The sequence below is a fragment of the Castor canadensis genome, chromosome X, assembly GCF_047511655.1.
Source record: "Castor canadensis chromosome X, mCasCan1.hap1v2, whole genome shotgun sequence".
NCBI classification, from domain to species: Eukaryota; Metazoa; Chordata; class Mammalia; order Rodentia; family Castoridae; genus Castor; species Castor canadensis.
This window is the reverse complement of record NC_133405.1, coordinates 8,811,222-8,836,307: the sequence shown is the minus strand read 5'-3', so window position 1 is coordinate 8,836,307 and position 25,086 is coordinate 8,811,222. Positions and strand designations below refer to the sequence as shown.

The 25,086-nt window shown below is 36.4% G+C and overlaps 2 protein-coding genes across 2 annotated transcripts; both read left to right on the top strand.

Moving 5' to 3' along the window:
* The first annotated feature begins 1,518 nt into the window (after positions 1 to 1,518).
* On the top strand, positions 1,519 to 1,642 carry LOC141419909 (DDIT3 upstream open reading frame protein). The gene has a single exon (XM_074064213.1). It carries the CDS (start codon positions 1,519 to 1,521, stop codon positions 1,621 to 1,623), a length of 105 nt encoding a protein of 34 aa, XP_073920314.1. The 3' UTR covers positions 1,624 to 1,642.
* Positions 1,643 to 1,649: 7 nt separating this feature from the next.
* On the top strand, positions 1,650 to 2,383 carry LOC109675714 (DNA damage-inducible transcript 3 protein-like). The gene is given in 2 exon segments (XM_020152363.2): positions 1,650 to 1,841; positions 1,843 to 2,383. Coding segments are annotated over 2 exon segments (510 nt in total). The 3' UTR covers positions 2,161 to 2,383.
* The last annotated feature ends 22,703 nt before the right edge of the window (positions 2,384 to 25,086 follow it).

Genomic DNA, 25,086 nt, shown 5'->3' with positions numbered 1-25,086 from the left:
CAAAGTTGGTAGACAGAAAATAATAAGGAAAAAATGAACACCTATGAGCAATGAATACTTACACATACCACTTCACAGAAGAGAGAAAAGACTGCAATCATTTTAGTAATAAGCCAATTCAGATTTGTCTAGAAGATAAATGAAGAAACCATTAGAACTGGCAGGAAGGTTTGAAGCAAGGAGTGCCCATATATGGCCTGCTCCTGTCAGACAGTACTCTACTTTTCTGGGTATCAACTGCTTTCTAATTAAATGCATTACATCAAAGCTTGAACCAAATAATGCTTAATCTACAGCAATAAATTACTTACATAATTTGTGAAATTACCCACAGAAGAATAATAAAGAAGGGACAAACTTGTCTAGGCAAATTGGCCAATAAATAAATGCTATCAGGGAGACTTAGGTATTGACACAGACCAAGGGTTCAGAATCAAGAGCTTACATTACAGGATAAATTGGATACTTGTGGGTGGGTCTCAGGAGGAACTCTACAAGACTCACCAAAATTCTAAAAACAAAATCTAAAAACCTAGAAATTATTTGGAAATATTTAAATATACACAGGATCAGGATTTAGATTTTAAAATATGAAAAGTGAAAACCTCCCCTTGGAAGGATGTCCACAGGGATCTTTCAAACAATCAAAGCAAGTTGTAGAACAAGGCACAGAGAATGAATCCACATGTGAACAGAAGACAAAGTTTATCTCGGCCTATCCACATGTCAATGAGCTGCCAGAAAGACCACATATCATATCTGCTTTGCAGCAGGGCATGACACAGGGGATGTCAGGAAGACTACTCCTTTTACTGCTTTGCAGCATTTCCCTGGTTAAGATGAGTTAATTTATAAGTAAAGTACCAATAAAATACAAGTAATTTAATTTAAATGTCAACTAATTTGTTTGCTATTCCTAAGTCTCAAACTCTCCCATCTCTAAAAATGTAATGCCTGCTTTTCAAATAACAGCAACAGCTTACTATAAGTATAAAAAAACTTATATAAACATTCAAAATTGAACCAATGGATATATTCACATTTCTTTACTGCAAGATACTATATTGTGAGACATTGATTTTAACTTTATCATCATTTTAGGGAAACTGTATTAAAATCTGAGTGTGTGACACTATGGTGAACTGTTGTTTAAGACAGATTTATGCAATTATAGGAGCATTTTGCATCCATTTTGCCCAAGATGGCACCCACTAGCTACATGTGGCTACTGAGTCCTTGACATGGGACCAATTCATATTTACTTTAAAATAAAAATAGTGGTTTCTGGCTCAAAAATGGGCAGAGTTGAAACTAGTATTAAGATTGAATGTTGTTAGGAAAATTATTTGTGAAAAAATTAAACTGTTCAGTCAGCACTTTACAATTTATATGCAATACATTTTACATGAGGTAAGTATTAAATTTTAAGATACACAGCCACTGTGGAAATCAGTATGGAGCTTCCTAAAAAAAAATCTAAAAATAAGAGAAGCTTGAGGGTAACGCATAGAGTGTATCATGTTGAAGATGAGCGGGTGGCAGCGACAGAGCCAAAATCAGAATCGGAACCTGAGGAGAGAGTGTTCCAGAAGAAAGTGTATCTTCATACATCACCACACCTGAAAGCAGAATCTGATCCAACTGCAGAGATGGCAGCTGAGTCATTGCCTTTCTCCTTTGGGACAGTGTCTAGCTGGGAGCTGGAAGCCTGGTATGAGGACCTGCAAGAGGTCCTATCCTCAGATGAAAACGGGGGTACCTATATCTCACTCCCGGGAAATGAAGAGGAAGAATCAAAAACCTTTACCACTCTTGACCCTGCATCTCTAGCTTGGCTGACTGGAGGAGCCAGGACCAGCAGAGGTCACAAGCACCTCCCACAGCCCTCATTCTTCTCCAGACTCCAGTCAGAGCTCCCTGGCACAGGAGGAAGAGGAAGAAGACCAAAGAAGAACCAGGAAGCGGAAACAAAGTATCCAGTGCCCAGCCCAGGTTGGGAAGCAACGCATGAAGGAAAAAGAACAGGAGAATGAAAAGAAAGTGGCACAGCTAGCTGAAGAAAATGAACGGCTCAAGCAGGAAATTGAGCGCCTGACCAAGGAAGTAGAGGCAACACGCCGAGCTTTGATTGACCGAATGGTTAATCTGCACCAAGCATGAACAACTGGAACCATCACTCCCCAACTTGAGCTACTACCTACCTTTCCCAGAAGTAGCTACTGACCATTATCACACCCATGTCAATGATGTGACCCTTAACCACGTGTTCAAAAGGGGGAAGACTTGGGATAGACCAAAGGAAAGGAAGGGTCTTGGCTTGTATATGTAGGTTGTACATTTATTAATTACTGTCCATATCCAGTAAAGTGACTTTCTATGAAAAAAAAAATCTAAAAATAAAACTACCATGATTCTGCTATACCACTCCTGGTATAAGAATGACTAGAGATAAAGCAATTGGGGTTACAATACATCTACACATGGAAATATAACAAGGAAACTTCCTGTGTAGCTACCTGTATCTCAAATAAGTAAAAATGTCATGTCTTTCTTTTTATCTTTTCTCTTTTTACTTCTATAAAATCGGAGAACAGGAGGGCTGAACAGGTCCAACCCAGAGAGGAAGGTTGGCACCAGTGGGGGTGTGTGTGGCGGGGAAAGGGGGTAGGAGGGTGATTACTTTGCAAAAATGTGTACATATGTATGGAAATGCGGAAATGATAGCTGTTGAAACTGTTCCAAGAATCACAGGAGAAAGGATAATATATCAGGAGAATAAGTATGATTTATTAATATATTGCAAAAACTTTTGTAAATGTCACAATGTGCCCCCACCCAGCACAATAATAAAGGTAAAAATTTTTTTAATTTTAAAAAATGCTAACAGAGTTGATTCAGGCAGGTAGAAACAAAATTGAGAGGTAGATGATAGAAAAAAATCATTCATGAAAGGTAAAAAGGTAAATACACAAGAATAAACTTAACCAAGAATTGCTCTAAAACTATGAGAAGTCACAAACATTTCTTAAGGCATATGAAAAGAGACTTGAATGAAAGCAAGTCTCATTACCCAACCTTGCAATGAAATTTTTTTCTACATTCAATCGGCATTTTATGGTAGTAACTGTACTGCATTTTAAAATCATGAGTTGTTCCCCCCCACCCTAAATTTCACAAAGTGGCATTAAATTAATCTAGAAACATATGTGGGTACATATTGTGATAAAATCTCAAAACATGACACACATAAAAGACACCAGCACTAATTGTCATTTTTAAATTGAAAATAATTAGCCCATGAGACCTGGGTTCCCACCCTTACAGTCACATTAAGGGGACCATATCAATTATGGAAATGTTAGAAAAATATCACAGTGCTGTCACTTTACATATCAAGCAACTGAATAATACAGTAAGATGATTTCAACCATTAACTTTTAGAACTGTAAAACAAGCAAAACCTTGAATAAAATTAACACTAAGCAATTCTAAGAGAGGAAAGAGTGCTGCTGTTTAATCTGTAAAATACAATTGTGTTTCAAGCAGAGCCCCAGGAGAGGCAGATGTGTGCAGTTACCTTTGGCCCCTGGAAGATGGCATGGCACCTTGTGATTGATTATATAAAAAATTATTTCATCTTCAGGAGAACCCTTGAAGCAGATGCAATTACTATGGCTTCTAATTCAGTGAGCCATTGCATGGATCAAGTAGAGAAAGGAGGAAATCATAAGTTAGCACACAAAGTTAAAGAAGGTTGTTATGTTAATGCCAGGTCTCGCAAATGCATATACTGATGATATTTAGACTACCCACCTGGACTCTCCAGAACTATTACCATGACAGCTGTGAGTAAATATTCTAACAAGCTGAGTTTAGCCCCTATGACTACATTTCCAAACAGTCTACCATAATGTTCCTAGGCCAGTTGGGAGCAAAGTCCATTCAAACTGTTCACCTGAAATATCAGTAGTCAATTCAGAGCTAAACAATGCAAGTCACTATTTGAGGGGGAGAGGCCGGAAGGGGGCTGCTGCTTCTATACGAAAATGTTTAGTAGTTGATTTTCTTTTAATTGTTGTACTGCATTAAAAATACACATGGCATTATCTGTTTGAAGGTATTAGGATACAGCAGTTAGCAAACAGACAACATTTTCACATAGTCCTTACCAAAACATATAATGCCTGCCACAAAGCAAATGTTGTGTTGAGTGCAATAAATAGAAAGCTATATTTTTTTAAAATCAATATTGTTTTTCTTACATACCAGCAAAAGTCTACCTGAAAACACTGTGGGGGAAAAGAAGGTGATTATGCCAGTGATAAAATCTAAAAGATCTATAATGAACTCTTCCATGGAATTTCTTCATGAATGGTATTTTTTAAAGAAAATTAAAGCTCACTGTAAGATATGAGAAAAGACATGAGTAAGTGGAATTTTTTTCAGGAAATTTTCCTAAAAGAGAAACATGACACTAGAAAGACGTTAATTTTTTGACATTAATTTTGAGTTGTACAATAGTGTTTCTGAAGTCCCAATAGAACTTTTTGGGAGGGGGTTTGACAAGATGTTAAATCAATCTTCAAGAGAAGTAAGAATCAAAGTGGTAGAAGCAAGGAAAGAGAACCACTTCATGGCTCCAAGTGGAAATTGTTCACTTATTGTACTACTGGATCAGAACTTCACAGGCAATGCAGCATCATAATAAAGGTAAGTAATACGGATAAGGGAAGGAAAGCATGTTAGAACTCTCTTTGCTCCAGCCCTGAATGTATTGTAAATATATTAAATTATTATATACACATCAAAACAGGGAGCCACAATCATCTATTGACCCATAACATTTTCTATGACTACTGTTAAATTATACCAGAATGCTGAAGGGGAATCTATATGGAATGGCCCCATTTCTGTTATATCCAAGAACAATGAAGTCTCCTAAAACTGCAGGTGTTCAAGAGTTTGTGTTTCAGTATTTTCTCTAAAGAAGGTTATGGAAAAATTTGTGTTACATGAAATAACTGCTCACTTCATTTAGGTGAGTAAGAACAGAGGTCAGGCAGGTGAAAGGATTATCTTCCTGTAGTTTTATCAGCTGCAATTAGCATGTACTGTGCTGTTTTTCATGTTAAATTCTTTCAGTAGAGATTTTTTTTAATAACAAAGGCATGAACTCAACATGGCACGGATTTCTCTAGCCTCATGTTCTAGCATCTGCAAAAGGGAGATCTACCTGCTTTATAGGTGTTGTGTTTTGGATATAAATATGAAATATCTCCGCAAAAGGCTCATGTATTGAAGGCTTGTTCCCAAGCTGGTGGTTCTTGAAACTAGGATATGGGGCTCAGCTGGAGAAAGTAGTTCACTTGGGGTCAGGTATTTGGGGGTATCTCTTCCCTGGCCCTTTTCTGTCTCTTTCTTTGCCCTCTATCTGCCACAATGCGAGCTGCTCTACCATGCCCTCCATGCCATGATGTACTAGAACCTCTGGAAGAGTGAGCCAAAAGAATCCTTCCTCCCTTAAGTTTGTGTTAGGTATTTTGTACCAGCCATTAAAAATTGACTGGCACAACAGGTTGAGAGCAGGAAGTATACTCAGGCAAACTTATTCCAAGGCCATGAGGAAGAAGGTGTCCCCAGAATACATTTGTCATTTACAGATAGCCATTCTATGAAGGCATAATCCCATTCCTGCAGAGAAGCCACAATGCAAAATGGTGTAACAGACTCTGAAGCCATGTAGCTCAGGCCCAAATCCTGCTCCCTCTGTCATTAGCTGAGTCACGTAAGACAAAGTTCTTGAATTTTCTGTGCCTCAGTTTCTCCATTTGTAAAATAAGTACAATAATAGTATCAATTCCTTTCAGAACTGTTTTGAGGATTATATAGACCAATGTGTGTAAGTCATGGTTAACACTGTGAGGCATCTTAATTATTTGTTACTTAGAGACCACCTCAAGAATTTCTTACAAGGAACAAGTAAGACAGTGTACTTGAAAACTTTTTTATAAAATGAGAATCTGCACATATTGTTCCCAATATTGCATTCCCTACATAGTAATATTTGGTTTTAATTAATTATTGCATCAAAAGTTAAAAATGAAGGCAAAGCTTACAAATAGGTTGCTGTAAATCAATTTCTCGTAGTGTAGCTCATGTTTCCTGAATTCTCTTTTCAATAATAGAATGTTTGTTCTAGAGGGAAAAGGAACACTGAAATGAATATGAATCAGAAATATTTTGTTAAATATATTTATACCCTTCTGACATGTATGAAAGATACTGAAATAGCCTAAACACAAGGAGAATTCACAGTTTTAGTTGATACTTGTTTTTTGGTTTCCAGTGACCAAATGGAGAAGTGATTGGAATGACCAAATGAGCTTTAGGAAAACTCTGTCACTCTAAAAAATAATCATGCATGCATGTGTGTGTCAAATATATGTCAACATATAGGCAAGTCTGTGCTAGTGTCATTATCTGATTATTTCTCCCTAAACCCTTAAGCCCCTTCCTCTGTCAACATGAAGTTAGTGTAGAAACAACTGCCAATGCCACAAACCACAAAATACCTATTTCTGTATCACTGATACCCTTTTCAGCCTTACATCTTAAAGCCACAGTTCTTTGAGTTATATTATACCCCAATTCTTTGAGAAAAACAATGCCAAGAATTGGGAGCCTACAGAAAACCAAGGATATTTCTATATGCTTTATGCAAATTATTTCCTCCAAGAAGTACATCAACCCTGTAGAACAGACATTATTGTTATATGCTTCATATATAGTTAGCAATTGAGGCTAAGAAAATTGTAATCCCAATACAAATCACATACTCTTTACATTTGGTGTATCATTCTACAATGGCAAGTTTCTCTGTCCACTCCCTCTCATTATCAATGATGTCATAGTAACTGAATGAATCTAATCATTTTTTTCCTTTCTTAATCCATAAGTCCATAGCATCTGGTGTTCTTCCTTTTATAAGCTTCTGTAAGATATAATGTTGCACCACTCCCTAATATACTCACATTTCTTCAGCAAATTTACCATCTCAAGCTCCATCAACATCTTCAACCAACCCACAAATGCAGGTCTTCTCCAAGGTTAACTCTGATGTCCTCTGCACTATTTTCTCCACACTCTACCTAGATGGCATCACCGCACTCAGGTGGCTCTAGTTCAGTCTGAGGCTTTGGATAGTGTGTGACATAATCATCAAAATCAATGCATTCAATAGGAAATGAAATTTCATTGTGAAACTGCTCTTTTCCTGATGTTTTGCATGTCTACGTTTTGCCTGTCTACCCTATTAACTAAGCTCAAAAATGTATACAATTTGGATCCTTTCAATTCAGTCAGTTATCCCTGCCTTGCCTACCCAATAACTCTCATACTCACCACCTCCCTTTCCATTCCCACTGCTTCTTTCACAATAAACAAAAATAACAATGTTTAATAATTCTGTATTCTGCCTTTCTCCTGTCCCACCCATCTCACACACGGCTGCCAATTTAGTCTTTCTTAATTAAATACATTCATTAGCTTATTTTTGGATGCAATTTTCTCATAGGGAGAGCACTAATTAGTGAGTTTTTTTTAACAAAAGCATAATTGTGGCTCATATGTTTTATTTGAAGAATAAAAATATAGGTTGTAGCAGATAAGGTTATGCAAAATAGTAACAGTGATGACAACTAACATTTATTGAGCACTTACCCAGTACTAAATATTGTATTATCACTTTCACTATCCTAACAAGCCTTAAAGGAACATAGCATGATTACCTCCATTTTACAGATGAAGAAATGGAGGCCCATAATTAAGACAATCACTGTTTAAACCTCTGTCCCCTTGGTGGAATCCAGGGCTTTATAATTTACTCACATGAAGTATAGCATTGAGAAGTACAGGGACATACAGCATAAGCAGCTACATATCTGCAATTCAGAGGTCAAGAAGTGGCTAAGACACCATGAGGCTGGTGGTAATTGATCAAGCTTAGAACAAACATTCTAAGGCCACTCTTGACATTGTTCTCAGTGGGATGATAGGAGATGAAATTACAAGTGAGATATGAGGGACAGAAAAACACATTTTCAAGTAACAATGACCTAAGTAAAGCCTGTGTTCACTTCCCTTCCAAGGACACCTTTACCTTTTTTAAGTGTACTGGGAAGATGAGCATTGGGTTAAGAGATTCTCAATTCCAAGCCCACCAGGATTTCCTCCATCACACAGCCTTTCCTTCAGATCAGATCAACTTTGAATTTCACATTGGTTCTCCATATGCTAGAACTCTGTAGGCTAAAAACGCACTGTACATAAGCATCTGCTCTTGAGGAGCACTATTCTATTTAATACAGTCCAGGACAGAGGGGATTAAAAAAAGGGGCTTTCAGGAAACATGTTCATCACACGTTTAGGAAAAAAAAAACTGCAATGTGTTAGATGGAATTTCAATATCAATAATATAAAGAGAATCTCAAAGCTTCATGTAAGTGGTGAAAGAGTCATGAATTTCAAAAGATGGATCTATTAATTCCACTACTAAACATACAGAGCACTAACTACATACTAGGGTTTTCTGGCCAAGCTCTTCTACATCCAATATATCACATAATCCATTCCACTATCCTGTCACGTTGCTACACAGGGCCACACTTTTTAGAGGAAATGTCACAGATATGATAATCCAATGACCCAAGGAATTGAGGAAGCTGGTATTCAAACTGGGTCTTGCTGCAGAATCTGAAATCCTTCCTTTTGACATTAACTATGTGGGTGACATAATTATCTAGTTTGTGGAAAGAAACTGGTTCTGATTTTATGAATGCCACTTTCTTCCTCTCCTTTCATATATTTTGGCTAGAGTGTCAGGTTGTTATAAGTGAAGGATTGACTTTGAGTCATAAGCATTGACCTTTCAAAGGAAAATCTAATCCTCAAGGTCTGTAACCAGTCATTAAAAAGACTTTCCAAGTTAAATAAAAGTGTGACATATGGCAACATACTGTGAGCAGAACATAATAATGATATAAATTAAAAAAATTTTTTAAAGGTTTTGTTTCACAAAATGAAAACCAGTTATGAAAGTTACTCTTTTTGAATTCACATGAAAGCATATAAGTCAGAAACAACCCAAACTTATCTCAATGGACTAAAAAGATACAGCAGTAACTTTAACAAGGTGAAAGTTAATGAAGCTAATGTGAACCTAGTATTTGGACCAACTGTAATAAAACAAGCAGAAGCAGTGTGTAAGTTCAGGATCAATGAGATTTGACCAGCCAGTAACTTTATAAGAAAAGGGATTGTTTTTTCGAGTTCAGATCCAGTAAACAGTGTGATTAAGTTGCTGAGTAGTGATCATGGTTTTAAGATATATCAGAAGCATATTAATTATATGATAAGTGAGATGATAGTCTTTATTGTGTGAGAAGCAGACCTTACTTGATTTTCTAACTTAGTTCTTAGTGCAATATTTTGAGATAATGTTGACAAGTCAAATTACATATAGAGGTTATTGCTTAGGAAGGTAGTCTGGAAGACACAGTAATAGAGGAACTAAGGTTATTTGGCAAAGAAGTTTCTTAGCAGGTGATATATTAAGTGTCTTCAACTATTTGAAGGATTAGCATGTGGAAGAAATATGAAGCTAAAGAGTGATTAAATATAACCATAGTTCACTTGGTGAAAATTATAAGGCTATAGTAAATATTGGCCAATTATTCAAATAAATTCTACACCAGTTAGAACAATCCAAACTATTCTCATAAAGTAATGGCTTTTGAATGTCAAATAATTACTTTAAGATGAGATTATTTCCTTAGGAAGAGGACCAGGCTTGGGAAATTTCAAAGGAAATTTCTGGCTCTGAGCCTCAGTATTCCTTGTTTTTTCTGTTTTGTTGCTGTCTGTTTGTTTTCATATATTTGAAACAAGATCACATTATTTAGGTAAAGCTAGACTCAAGCTTACCAAATAGCCCAGGCTGGTCTTGATCTCTTAGTCTCTTGCCTCCAAGTCCCACATGCAAGTAGTACAGGTGTGAAATAACTCCAGATCTGCCCTGTGAGTCTCAGTATTCCTACCAATCATGCCCCACTGGTGTTTGAGCACTGTCTTCCAAGATGTACGAGGATACTCCCTCATAATGTAAAATTCAAAAGAAGAGAGGGTGACAGAAAATTAACACTGACATCATTTTTCAAATTTTATCTGAATAAGCATGTATTCTCCTGAAGAAGGCATGAGCAAAATCACCAAATAATTAGAAAGAATTATACTTCCTTTATTATAGAATAGTGCAATAGGTTTTGATTTTCTAACCAAAAAGTGGCACTCTGAATCCACAAAGACAATAAGAAATGTGGACAATTCTAAATATCTGGAAGAAGTGGTAGTGACTATAAAATTGAGCCAACAAGTATCGACTCCAGTCAAATATTTGGACTGCTAGTACATGAAAGCAAAGAGAAGTCCTCAGAAGTTGAACCTACTCTGAAAGAAAACAGAATAGAGAAATGAAAAAATGAGTTTGCAGCGTCTCTGAAATACATGAAATAGTTGACCCAGGTGTTGAAGTTCAAATGTCAAGTTTGCCAGGTAAGCACTGGAACAGAGGGTATTTGCTTGAAAAAGTATGAAAGGAAGAAGAAATGATGTCCATTTACTTCAGAATATAAGAAGAGAAGGAATTAAAATGACAGATATGTGAGAAGAATTAGAGATAAGTAATTATTTAATAGATGTTTACCATGTTTAGGGAAGCCACTGAGAAGTAGTTAACACAGAATGACCCACAAGTGTCCATAGAAAGAAATGACACAAGTTGAATTCTGAGAATGGGATCTAATTTTACTTAGGTACTGTTAGAAGTTTTCCCAGCTATGTTAGAAACACCTGTTGAAACAAAGCTTCCTGTCTTAATGAAGAGACATGTTTTGTGGAAATATGAAAAACAAGCCATGGTACTTATTTATCCTTGACCAAAACAGAAGTAAAAGTGAGGAAGGAAGAGGAAAGGGAAAGGAGAGCAATGTATATGTAATGTGCCCACTCTGGTTCAGGTATTGTGTTCAACATATTCATGGATATCATCTCTTATAATCCTCTCAGCAATGTAAGAAAATTATTATCATCTATACATTACACAGAGAGAAATGGGATCAGAGGTAAAAACCGCACAGGTAGTAAGAGAAAAAGGCCACGTTTCTAATCTAGGCCTCTATGAGAAGCTTGCAGAACTGTTCATAAATACAAATACAATGGTAATGGAAATAATTCTTGACAGAAAATGCAGTACAGTACAGAGTATTGGTAAAAAACATGGTAATATAAAACCAAAAGCAAGAAAGTAATTTACAAACCACAGAATGGAGATAAGGTGAAGAGAAATTGGTAGTGACTCTTAGACCACTTCTTAGCACCTGAGCCATCATTGGAGACTAAGTATAAATGAAGAATATTAAACACAAACTGTTTTGTAAATAATAATAGTTGATAACTGTGTCACTCAGCAACTCACCCACTTTTTCTTCCCAGTTCTTAAAACAGCAACAGCAACAACAACAAAAAACAGCAAAAGGCACTGACAATCAATGGAGGAGGTCCCCTGAAGTAAAAGCTGGGCAAATTCCTAGGAAAGAAAACAGAAACATAGTGGTAGATTCAAGGAGTCAGGTCAGAATAAGCCAAAGCAGAATTTGAAATGCAGCTTACAAAGATAGAAAGGAACAGAGAAAAAAAAACACTGAAGCACTTCCCTGGAGTGGCTGCAGAAGGAAGCTATGCAAGGAGATACATACATATCCAAATCTAGACAATAAACATTTTAAAACAAGTCTGGTTGTTTCAGGAGGTAACTTGTCATAATATTCTGACAAATACAGTGATTAAGCAATACAGATCTCTGTTTACAACTTCTAGGAAACATTAATGATACATAAGTGGAATAAAAGCTGCTTTCTGGCTGAGAGAGACCAGAGCTGCTGTCAATGACCCAAGAAACTGGAGATTTCCATCCAGCCCTCTTCTTTTCAGATATGGAAACTAAGATGCACAAAGCTTCAATTATACTATTACCCCTGTTAGAGCTTGGTCCAGGACAGCAGAAATCCATAATAGGACAGAAAGCTGCTGCTGTGGGGGCCATTAGTGAATACTGACATTCAAAATATACCCATTCAAAGACTCATAGAGCATGGCCTTCAGCTTGCAGAAATGAAGCATTCTTCCTTAAGATAACATAAAAATAACAAAAAAATAAGACTGATGCTTCAACTCTCTGAAATTTTCTAACTGGAAAATGAAAAAGAATATCCAAAAATAGCACAAAAAAGAAAAAAAAGTTTTAAATGCAGCTGGTCTAGTTCTCACTGCAAAAGTAGAAATAGACAAGTCATTCTGAATGTGTTAATATCATCTTCCTTGTACTGAATATTATTATATTTTATAATTTATTTAAAGGCTTCTTTTTGTAGCTTTCTACACTGTGATTTTCTGAGAACTGAACAAGGCAGTGGGAATAATAATAAATAAAACTGGAGAAAGATAAATATAACTTAGGATTGTGAATTAAAATCCACATAGCATATTTTCTATGTGCTAGAAAAAACAAAAAATATTCTGATCAAAAACCATCAAGCCAGCTTGGGTCAGATGTGGTCAGGCTAAATTGAACTTTGAATTATTCCCAGCAGAGGGGAAAATGTTTGTTAAGAAGGGATGTGCTTGTATTAAACTTCATGACACTTTCTTCTTAGAAAGATTGCGTGTCATGAAACAAGTGTGAAATCTCCTGTGGATTGTCAGTTATTCTTGAAAACATTATAATGAAACTGTTTAATTTCTTGTTATCAATTTCATTAAAGTGAATTTTGCTCTATGTCCTGCCATTCTAGATGTTTTTGTTTTCTGACTGACAACAAAGATCAGAACAGCCCAGCAGGCAAGATCCTAAGTTCACAGTAACTACTACTGACGAGATCGGGCGCGTTCAGGGTGGTATGGCCGTAGACCACAGTAACTACTACTGACTTCTGAATTAAACAACAAATTGGTTAAAATCATGCTAAACCTGACCCAATAAGAATCAGAATCTAGACAGTTTTCAAATTGAAGAATTAGCCAAAGGAATTAAATTTCAGATATTTTGCTACAAAGCAAAATACTACAGCATTTTGAAACTAGATCCCTGTCTCTCACCCTGCACCAATATCAACTCAAAGTGGATCAAAGACCTTAATATAAGACCTGAAACTTTGATACACCTATAGGAAGTAGCAGGACATACACTGGAACAGATAAGTATAGGGAATGACTTCTTTAACAGAGCTCAAAAGGATCAGCATCTAAGAAAAAGAATGAACAATGAGTCTGCTTCAAACTAAAGAGCTTCTGCGCAGCAAAGGAAATAGTCACCATACTCAAGAGACAGCCCACAGAATGAGAGAAAATCTTTGACAGCTACTCATCTGATAAGGGACTAATATCCAGATTCTACAGGGAACTCAAAAAACTCAACCCCCAAAGAATCAATATCCCAGTGAAGAAATGGGCACATGAATTAAATATAAAATTAAATATAAAATTATATAAATATTTATATAAATATTTATATTTATATAAATAAATATATAAAGTATTCAACTTCCCTGGCAATAAATGAGATGCAAATCAAAACTACACTAAGATTTCACCTCACCTAAGTTAGAATGGCCATAGTCAAGGACATTAACAACAATAAATGCTGGTGAGGATGCAGCAAAACAGGAACCTTTATACACTGTTGGTAGGAATGCAAATTAGTACAACCATTATGGAAAGCAGTGTGGAGATTCCTAAAGATAGACCTGTCATATGATCCAGCGATACTACTGCTGGGCATATACCCAAAGGAAAATTTAAGTCAGGATATAAGAGATACACTTGCATGCTGATGTTTATTGCAGCACTATTCACAATAGCTAAGCTATGGAAACAACCAAGATGTCCTATAAGTGATGAATGGATCAAGAAAATGTGGTATATATACCCAATGGAGCTTTACTCAGCCATAAGAAATATTGACAACATGTGGATTGAAAGTAAGTGGATTCAATTGGAGGGCAACATGTTAAGTGAAGTAAGCCAGCATCAGAAAGACAAAGGCCTCAGGTTTTCTTTTGTATGTGAAACACCAAATTTTTACCATTTGGGTTTTCTCCTCTTACAGTGATTCCTGAAAAAAGACACTCTAAGGAGTACCAATTCATGCCCTCTATTCAGAAACAAGGCTTTCTCAGTGTTCCCTCAGATTATTACTCTGCTGGTAGAGGTTATATTTTCTTATCTTTTTCAACAGAGAAGTTGCTTAGTTATATAACCTCAGGTACAAGAGTTCCTTATGCCTGGACCTCTAAGGACCAAAGCAAGTTGTTCTTCATGAAGATCTATGTGACCAGGTTGTTTATTCTCTGACAGTCATCAGCTGCTTTTACCAGATGCCAGTATGGCAAGGTTGACATTTTAAAAAATAATTCCTAACAGTAAATACTAATCAATAGAAACTGCTTCTCCACAATTTCGATAAATGTTTACCTAGGTGCTTTTAAACTTTGGGTTTATATACAGTGAAATATCTGTGACACTGCAGTTAGGGGTGATTCACCTTGATGCCATGCACGGTGAAAGTAGCTAATTCATTGTTTGTGTTTCACAGAGAATAATAAAACACACTGAATGCTCAAGGAATTAAGTGGGATGAATAAGGTCATTTTGTATAGTATTTTGCATAAAAGACATATTAACAGAATTCCTGCTCCAATGTGTAGCAAATGAACTGAAGAACATAATGAACAGTTGAGGGTAGTCTTCAGAGTTATTTCACAGTTATGGAACTTAGTATACACTGGAGACCTGCCCAGTGTGGAAAACAAAGATTAAAGAGATATAGTTTCTGTCTTGAAGGAGCTCACAGTTCACTGTAACAACTCACACAAACCCAAGATACCAACATATAATTATAGTCAATAGGTACAAAACGCTTGATCAGAGCATAAACAAAAAGACTTGGGCAAACCTGCCTATGGACACTTGGGAAGTTTCCAGTAATGGCAAATATTGTTGGTGCTATGATGAAAAACAGAGCATTGTGCATGCTAAGCAGGTACACTACACTGTGCTGCATCCTCAAGCTGAGGAAAATCTGTATTGTGTTCTCTAGTAAGTAGAATTGTTTTCCAGAAAAAGAAGAGAGTGGATGATGTTTATGGCAATGAGAAAAATATTTCTAAGTTATAAATATTACAAAGGGCATGGCAGGTATATTCAGGAACTGGCTAATATTCCTTTATGGGTGGAGCATGGTGGGAGATAGACACAACACAGCATTCAGTGTCTGCCAGAAATAACTTGAAAAAGTTCACAGTCTGAAAATCATGAAGACCTTGAGTGTTGTGTTGACATTTAAGACTTTATTCTACAAGCAATGGGAAACCAGTGAGATATTTTTAGAAGAATGGCATTAATAAAAAGATAGCTCTGGTTACAGGAAAAAGAAGGTGCACTGAAAGGATGGTGAGACTGGTGTCAGGTACATCACTTAGCAAATAATAGCAACTAAGGCGACAGATGGGAGTAGAGTTCAAGGGTGCTTCAACAAACCTAAAGGAAGGATGAACTAAGATTCAGAAGCCTTATACACTAGCTCTGCAAGCCTGGAAAAAGTTAACCTTGGAAAAGGTTACTCTCCATTTCTTAACTTACCACATGGAAAAGGTTAAGTTCCATTCTCATACTTACCTAATTCCTGACCTGACTTCACTGGAATATGTCAAGGGCTCACTGATATAATCTGGTGGAAATGTCTAGCCAACACAAAAATGTTACAGATACAAAACAACTACTGAGGATAACAAAGAGGTGATTATGGTTAATTGCTTTTCAGGATCAGTTCTGTACCAGTTCTGACTATTCATCTTTCCCACTTGTTTCTACCAGGCTTAAAATTACCTACTTCCTCCAACTAGACTCCTCTTTTCATAGTTCCACCATCTCTAGTAGCCTATTCAAATTTGAATGTAGTACTTACCTAGATTTAATTATTGATTAGGTCAGAACCCTCATGGTCTAATCATCTCTGGAAACACCCTCACAGACACACACACAGAGGTTCTATTTACCAATGTCTAGGGCTCTCTCTCAATCAAGTTGATAATCAAGATTAATTACCACAATAAGCTTAGAGCATGGCAGGATTCCAGGTTCAAATGCCTTCTGCTTTGCTATTTTCAATCTTCAGAGCAATTATGTTATCAAAACAGCAGCACCATCTCCAAATTCTCCATCTTCTTAAGTTTAAGAACAGACAGAAAATAAATTCCAGTGTCTCATTGGAATTTATTGGATTTTATTTCTTTCGGTGATCCAATCTGAATAATCACTATGGCCAAGAATCATATGGTACTAATAAGGAATGGTTGATGGGTTAGTGCCAGGTCATGTGCTATACCAACTGAGCTGTAGTATGAGGTAAGACATCAGTCAAATGGACCATAAATGGAGGAAGTACAGAGTCATAAATGGCTATTTCCTAACAAGGAAAACTAATGCCTAGTGAATGTTTAAAATGTAACCTATTTGTATTTAAGAAGTACATGTTTCATGGAGAGAACTAATAGCTATTAAAGGATAATACCTTATAACCCCTACTGAATGCTTATTATGTACCAAACACTATGTTGTAACTTTATACATATTATCTTGACATGCCTCACAACCACCACTAAGATTTAGCATTATCTAAATCTTACAAATAAGCAGCAACTAGCCCAAGGTACTACAGCTAATAAAAGGAGAAACAAATATCAACTTGGGATATTTCTAAACTCTAATGTTTTCCAGATTCATTTATACATTACTGCAGTGGAAAAGTCTTAATGCAGAAAGCTTTGCTCAAGAGGAACAAAATACTGGGACAAAGTTGCTGTTTTGAGGGATAGAAAAAGACCCCCATTAAAATAATTGGGTTGATTTTGCAAGTTAAAAACATGAATTTTGATTTAAAATGTCTTATTCAATAGCAATGTATTATCTCACCTTCCAGAAATCCTGATACAGGAAGTTCCAGGGTTCCTTTGCTCAGAAGTACTATATCAAGGAACCAGGCTTTCTTCACCATGTGGCATTCGCCATCCACTGTGTCTCCTCCTGTTTGCAAGATAGATGCAACAGTTCCAGATATCATATATTCATATAGCACTGACTAAAGAATGACACTGAAATTTTTCCTTTACTCTTTTCTCTTTGTCAGTAAGGAAAATTTTTCCTAGAAGTCCTAGAGTAGACATTCTTTTTGCTATAGTTTGAATGTGTTCCCTCAAAAATCACGTATTAAAACTCGATGGTGAATGTCAGGTATTCATCCACCAATGAATGGATAAAGAAAATGTGGTGGATATATATATATACATATATATATATATATATATATATATATATATATATATTAGAGTATTGTTCAGCCATATAAAAGAATGAAATTAAGTTAAATGTATAGAACTGAAACTTATGTTAAGCAAGATAAATCAGACTCAGAAAGACACATACCCCATTTTTTCTCATATGAAAAATCTAGAAAACTATGATATGAATGTGAAACAGGGACCATTTGGAAGAGGAACCAGTAGCAAGAGGGCAAAAGAAGAGGGTGATGAAGGGCTAAATGTATTTATAAAAATAGCTTAATGTAACCTATCAAAATTGTAAAAAAAAATAAAGGTGATGGGACAGAGTGAAGATGAGAAAGAGTAATGTGCAGTGGGGGAGTAAATATAATCAAAGTACATTATATATAGAAATATCAAAATGAAACCTCTGTACAATTTGTATATATTAGCATATATATTAGCTATTATTTATTGGCATGTAAAATGTATATTAAATATATAGCATATAAAATATAAGTTATTCACATATAAAATAAAACTTAATATAAATATAGTATTAAGATATGAGCCTTTAAGAGGTAATTAAGGCTGGTGAAGTGGCTCAATTGGTAGAGCACCTTCCTAGCAAGCATGAATCCCTTAGCTCAAACACCAGTACCACTAAAAACTAAAATGCAACAAAATAAAATACTTGTTCAAAAAAAAGGTAATTAGGTCATAAGGGCTTCATGAATGGGATTAAAGCCCTTACATCATAATCCATTTGGCTTTCTTGCTCTTCAATCTTCAGAGGATGCAGCATCAAGACACTATCTTGAAAGGAAAGAAAAGTCCTCATGAGACAACTGAACAAGCTGGCAACTGGAGCTGGGACTTCCCAGCTTGGAGAATTGTGAGAAATACATTTCTACTCTTTATAAACTACTCCAGTAGCTTGAGTGTGGTTCAAGTGGCAGGGCACCTGCCTGGGAAACACAAGACCCTGAATTCAAACTCCAGTTCCATCAAAAAACAAAATATCAAGTCTCAGATATTTTGTTATGGCAGCAGAAACAGGCTAAGATGTCTCACTGATCAGAACTACATTATGTGCTATATCATAAACCAATCTCTGAAAATTAATATTCTTCCTTTCAGAAAATGAAAGGCCCAATCCCTCAACACCAGAGCCTGAAACAGGGTGAGGGAAAGTAAGGTAATTAAGGCACATACTTTGTAGTGTATTGCCCACACTATGTAAGAAATCAACCCATGAGCTGCATCCCTGGGCCTTGGTTTTGTGAGAAAGGGTCTTGGTATGTAGCTCAGGCTGACCTTGAACTTGCTATGTAGCCCAAGCTGGCCTCCATCTCCTGAACCTCCTGTCTCAGCCTCCTGAATGCTACAATTACAGGCATGAGCCACCCCACACAGCTAGGACACAAAATTTAATGAGGGTCTCAGGGTCATGCCCTTAAGTACCTCCTTAAATTCTGTGCACATTGTACAATCTTGAGAATGAGGGCTTTCTTAAGTTTTGTGTCCTAGATGCTTCAGTTATCTTACTTCATCTTAGCCCTGCTCAGCATACTTCTTCCTCCCAATATTTGAACAAAGCAGAAGTGATTTTAGGATAATATAAAGGGGGAGATGGTTTTTGGATTGACAATTTATATTTCAGTGTCAGCCAGACTTTGAACTTCTGTCACCACTCAGCATGCATATAAAACCCTGGTCAAACTTCTGACATTGGGCGTTTAACATCTGTAGGGGCTTTTTACAGGTTAGTATTCAAGGTTCCTCCTAGCTTTGAAGTCTGGGGAATCTTGTTATAATTGACATTATGACATAATAAAATTTATGGCCTTACCTAATGCTAAAGAAGTTGAATGATAAAGACACTGGCATTATTTCAGTCCACAGAAAAAGTCATATACCTGGCCCCAATCCTTCTCTGTCAACCTCCCTGTCCATTAACAGCTCTCCTACTCCCCCACCACTAACTGACACATTCACAATAAGTCATATAACTGTTAATAGCATATTTTCCCAATGAAGAACTATAGTAGACCTTATGAAATGCCACCTAGCTTACCCACTTCCAGGACTGAAGAATTTGTTTCTGTTAGGAGTGTTGGTGACTGATTTCTCTTGACTGAGTCCATTTCCAGGGATTTCTCACAGCTGGAAATAGGTATCTCACCCAAAAGAATAAGTACTTTTGAAAGACAGCCCTTATCTGATGGCTGGAGGTGAGGAGTAGGGAGAGAGGGACAGTTGTGGGAGAATTAATAATGGTCCAGAAACCTACCTCAATTTAGGTCCATCTTGCAAAGGTCTCTCTCTCTCTCTCTCTCTTTCTCTCTCTCTCTCTCTCCCCAACTCCTTTTCTCCCCCTTTCCCCTCTTTCTGGTTACAGAGGCTTATGTAGGTATCATCTTTAAGGATAATAGCACATAGTAATATACACAGTTGACTATATTTCATTGTGCTAAAAGAATAATGATGCTCCCTAAATTTTAGTAGGGTTAACTCTAACAGTAGTGCCTGAAATCAAATCCACATGACAAATCTGCAGCAATTTTTTTTCTCTTTAGGTACACAATGAATTCTTCATTTACAACTGAATGCCTTAAATTACAGTCTTAATTTTGAGAGCCTGTATTCTACTATTTGGAAGAACAGTTCTATTGGGCTCTTTATGGAAAAAGTCCTTATAATTGAAAGCATTCATTTTTCATAGTGCATTTATGAAAAACTTACATTTATCCTGTGAGTTTCTGTTCTCAAACGTAAGTAGCATTTAATAGGTCTCCTTGACCTGAGTGTGTATTAATGTATATTTTCTATTAATTTGAAAATCATATTCTCCAATGGGCTTGAAATTGATCCTTAGGATGATTCTGGCATCAAGGAAGTCTTTGTCCCAAGGGTCCTGTGCTTGCATTTCTAATCAGAGGAGCTCATGCTGACTGCTGAATTATTTACATTGAAACAAAGCAAGAATATTTCCATTGACTGCATATTGTTTAACTGAAGTAACAAGTCACAAACAAATTCATTAAATGTTAGCTATTATTCTGGCTGAACATAATCTATTTGGTTGGTTATAGTGAGAGAAATAAACAGGCTGATTAAACAGTGATTGATTACTGAGTTTCTTACCCATCAAATGAGAGCAAATCTCACTATTTTATGCATACTAATTACTGAAAACAATTACTAAGAAGTCTGCTACTTTTTTTTTTACATAGTAGCCATAGGTAGGACCTTGATAACTTTCATCCTGATAAGAGAATTACCTTCTTAAATGTTTTTGATCACTCCAATATCTTTAGAAACTGTTATACTTACAGGTACCAAGGTATTCTTTACAAAAAGCACCTGCTACAGAAATCTGAGGCAGAGGTGGAACAATTCCATAACAAAAATAACCAAAGTGTGTGGAATCACCTTAATGATTAGGAAGGTTGATAGTGAGAAAAAAACAAACAGGTTACATGAATAGAGACCTATTCAATTCAATAGCAAAACATTTGGTAACAATATTAGTGCATTAACTTAATTGGAGAAGGAAAAGCTACTTGGTATTATAAAGAAAGAAGTTGGAATATAAAATATTAGACATAGTTTGAATGTGCCCCACAAAGTTTCATGTATTGAAATGTGATTCCCACTGTAAAGATTTTAGGGGCTTGGAAACTTATAGACTATGGTGTCTATAGGCAGGCTTCAGAGATGTGATCAGGATTAGACAAAGTTGTCATGGTACAGTCACTATGATTGAACGCTGGTAGCTTTATAAGAAGAGGGAGACAGTCTAGAAGAGAGACGCCCATGTGCTCTCTCCTGCCATATGATGCCCTCTGCTTCTTTGGCACTCTGCCAGCAAGAAACTCATCACCAGATGTGGGCCCATGGGGCTCCAGAATTTCACTTCTTTATAAAGTTTAAAATGAGTGAATGTGGTGTTAGAGACAAAGGTTCTATTGGTTCTGTTTAGCAAGATATTATATCAAAAGATGGCCTAAAATAACTGACTAGTTTTTAAGAATAAAAGAAAGGACACAGGAGAACCTAGAAATCTGAGGGCTTACAAAGTTGGAAACAGCATTTCACTGCATAACACAAATGATAACAGAGAATGTAAAACAGGCTTAAAGATTCAAGTGCCCAATAAAACTTCTCAGAGTCACTGTAAACAGAAATAAAATCAAGGGAGTAGCTTTTCCACATTTTGTTCTAAATCAACAGTGAGGTATACAATAAAAAGTTGAAGAAATAAGATATATTTCATAATAATGTCTAGAAGAAACCATGATTATGGTTACTGGCTCACAAAATTAACTAGATGCAAATACATCACTAAATTTGGAGGTAATTGTACAGTTCAACCACAATACTAGAATGAAGTTCCTTGGATTATTCTAAACATAAAACAAACCGGTATCCTCCAATCTTCCATGGTTAGGAGGAAGACGTGAGTTGAGAGAGATTTGAGAAAGTTGAGAGTTGAGAGAACTGAGGGAGAGAGCTGAGAGTTGAGATAGTAGAAAGTGAGTTGAGAGTAGAGAGAGTTAAGAGAATTGAGAGGGCAGAGAGAGCTGAAAGAGGAAACAGTTGAGAGTTGATATTGAGTTGAGAAAGAGAGTTGATAGTTTAGAGTTGAGAGTGAAAGAGTTGACAGACCTGAGAGAGTGGAAGTTGAGAGTTGAAAGAAAGCTGAGAGAGAAAATAGTTAAGAAGGAGTTCAGAGAGCAAGAATTGAGAGAAGAGAGATGGTACAGAGTTGAGAGAGTAAAGAGAGCAGAGAGTAGAGTTGACAGATAGAGAAGGGAGATAATTGAGAAAGAAAAAGAGAGAGAGCTCTGAATGAGATTTGAAAGAATTGAGAGTTGCAAGAGTTGAGAGAGAGCCAAGAGGGAGGAATTGAAGGAAAGCTGAGAAAGAGTAGATAAAGAGTTGAGAGAGTTGCAAGAGTTCAGAGAGAGTGCAGTGAGAATTGAGAGAGTGTTGAGAGAAAGATGACAGAGAGAGTGGAGAGAGTTGAGAGAGTGCTGAGAGTTGAGAGAGTCTTGGGAGAGTGAGGAGAGAGGAGGGGGAATTTAGTTGAAAGTGAAGTAAGAGAGACAGATATTGATCCTCTTCACTAATTTCATATGTGACCCTGAATTATTAATTCATAAGAAATAGCCCCTCAGAAAATAGATACATGAACCAAGGTTATCAGTGAACAAAAAATCTTAGAGTTCAGAATCAAAGTTTGGTCAAGGAATTTTCTCACCACATGGGTAGCAAATCTACAAAGTTTCTCAGGGGGATTTAAAAATTATCACACTCCACTGACTGTTCTGTGTTTCTAATTTTTCTCCTTTATAAATGGGAATAGTATTAATTTTTGCTGTGTTTAAAAACACATACATATATCAATATCTTCTAATAACCTTTCATTTTCACTTACTGGTTTGCTGCTCAGCTATGGCTCACTGGGGTTCAGTTCCGAGCCTATTGGCTGAATTTTGGTCATCTCAATTTGTCTAATTCTGGGACCCAGCAGCAGCTATAAGGAGCAGACTGTCATCCAAGTGCATGAAATGAGGACTAAAGTGAAAGCTAAGCTACACAAGCACATTTAAAGCCTGTAGTCTAGCAGGACATATTTCATTAGTCAAAGAAAGGCACATGACTAAAATAAAACTTGGCAAGGTGAGACAATATATTCTCTTAAGGATAAAAAGGCAAAGGAAAATTTTGAGCAGATGTTACAATCTAACACCATAATATTTATTCCAATTATTTAGGTCTAGTTTTACCATTGCTTATTAGGTCATGTGAACATGGGCAGATATCCAATTTTTTAACACACAGGCTGCCAGACAAAAAAAGACAATATCTGGACCAGATAAAAACTGCCACATTTATTATGAGAATTAGAATTTTGGCCTAGATACCATTGGTAGATGGGATTTACAGGTGTATCTCTTAGGAAGTGAAGAATTATTATCTATGACTAGAAAGATAAATAAACCAGTTTGAGAACTAAAAGGAATAGTATGGCATAGACATGTTACATGTCAGAGGAAATATAATTCACCCAATCATTCAGGCACTTGTCAAAGTTGCACATATGAGACCTCAATATAACTACAATATTTTTCCTAATTGTAACCCTGTGACTACCATCTAGTCAAACAGAAACTTCTGTCTCCTGGCAAATCCCCATTTCCAAAATTATATTCTAGAAGTATCTTAAATATACTGTAGAACTTGTTTCCACAATTCCAGAAGAGTACTTCAGATTTAGCAAGGATGTGGTAACTTGTTTTTTTTGCCAACTAAGATACCACCAATACATAGGGTACCAGTAAAGTACAATAACCAAGCCTTAAATTAGCTTTTTATAGAACTTGTTTCAATTTATTTATCCTCTTTTACAAGGTACTTCTACTATTTGCTTATCTTTTTCATGTATTTACTGGCAATTTGTACTTTAACATTTTGAACTTCTCCCAGTTATTTATTTACAGCTTTTGGTTCAGATAAGCTAGGTTTCACTACGTTCTCCCCTCCCCGAAATCATAGTAGTCTATAAAACAAAAGTTGGTCTTCCACTCACGCTACATCATAGCTCATTCAGGGACTGCGTTTCCGAGCTCCTTTATCATCAGCTCTTGCACCCAAGCTGATGAGACTGCCATTATTCATAGCCACAACATTGATGGTTGTCACAGGCGATAGAATATAGAGTTCAGTGAGACATGAACCGACTCATAATTCTCTCTAGAAGTCATGTATGATACGTTTACTTACATTTCATTGGCCAAATCAGGTCATGTGTTCAAAAAGACTAGGGAATATAACCTACCATAAAGACAGGAAACTGTAAATTAGTTAGCATTAATGCAGATCTAATTTAATCTGACCTTCTAATTAACAAATACTGGCTCCCTCCATTCCCCATGTCAGAATATTTTGCCCCTTCTCCACAAGAGATAAACTTAAATACCATCAAGTCACTGCTTCAAGTTCAAAGTCATTAATTCAAAACTCAGGATGATATATGGCAGTTTCTACATCAGAGATACACTTTCCAAATAACACAGTAGTGAAATTGGCTGGGATAACTGCATTAAATGCTCTCATTCAGAAAGTGGAAGAATTAGAGACTACAGCAGTAATAAAATCCCATTGAGCAACAGATGCTTGAAGGGGCCGCTGTTCTAGTCTTGGAGAATTGTGCTGGGTATTGGCCCTGGTTGCCCTCATTAAAGTACCTTCATTGTTCATTATTTTCCAATGGCTCCATTATCTACTTTCCACTATCCAGGAGGATCTTCCTTAAGTTATGCTTCTAGGCCATACATGTAGTTGGCATGGGAAAATTTCCTTTTTTTTTATTTTTTGAAATCTAGGAGTTTTAGCCGATTCTTATCTGAAATGAGTTGCAGTACCAAGTATCATTTTAAGTCTCAGTCACAGACTGTTTAATTCAGGCTCAAAATCTCTTTGAAAGCATAATTGTTTTTAAAAAATATTGTAAGGTTTTCATTAATTCCATTTCCATTAGGTCTACCTGCCAATAAGCCAATAACCACATCCCCTCCTCTTTTGTAGAACTCCCTCTCAATTTCTCTTTCAATTTCAACTTGAGTACCTTCAGTTCATAGCCTTCTAT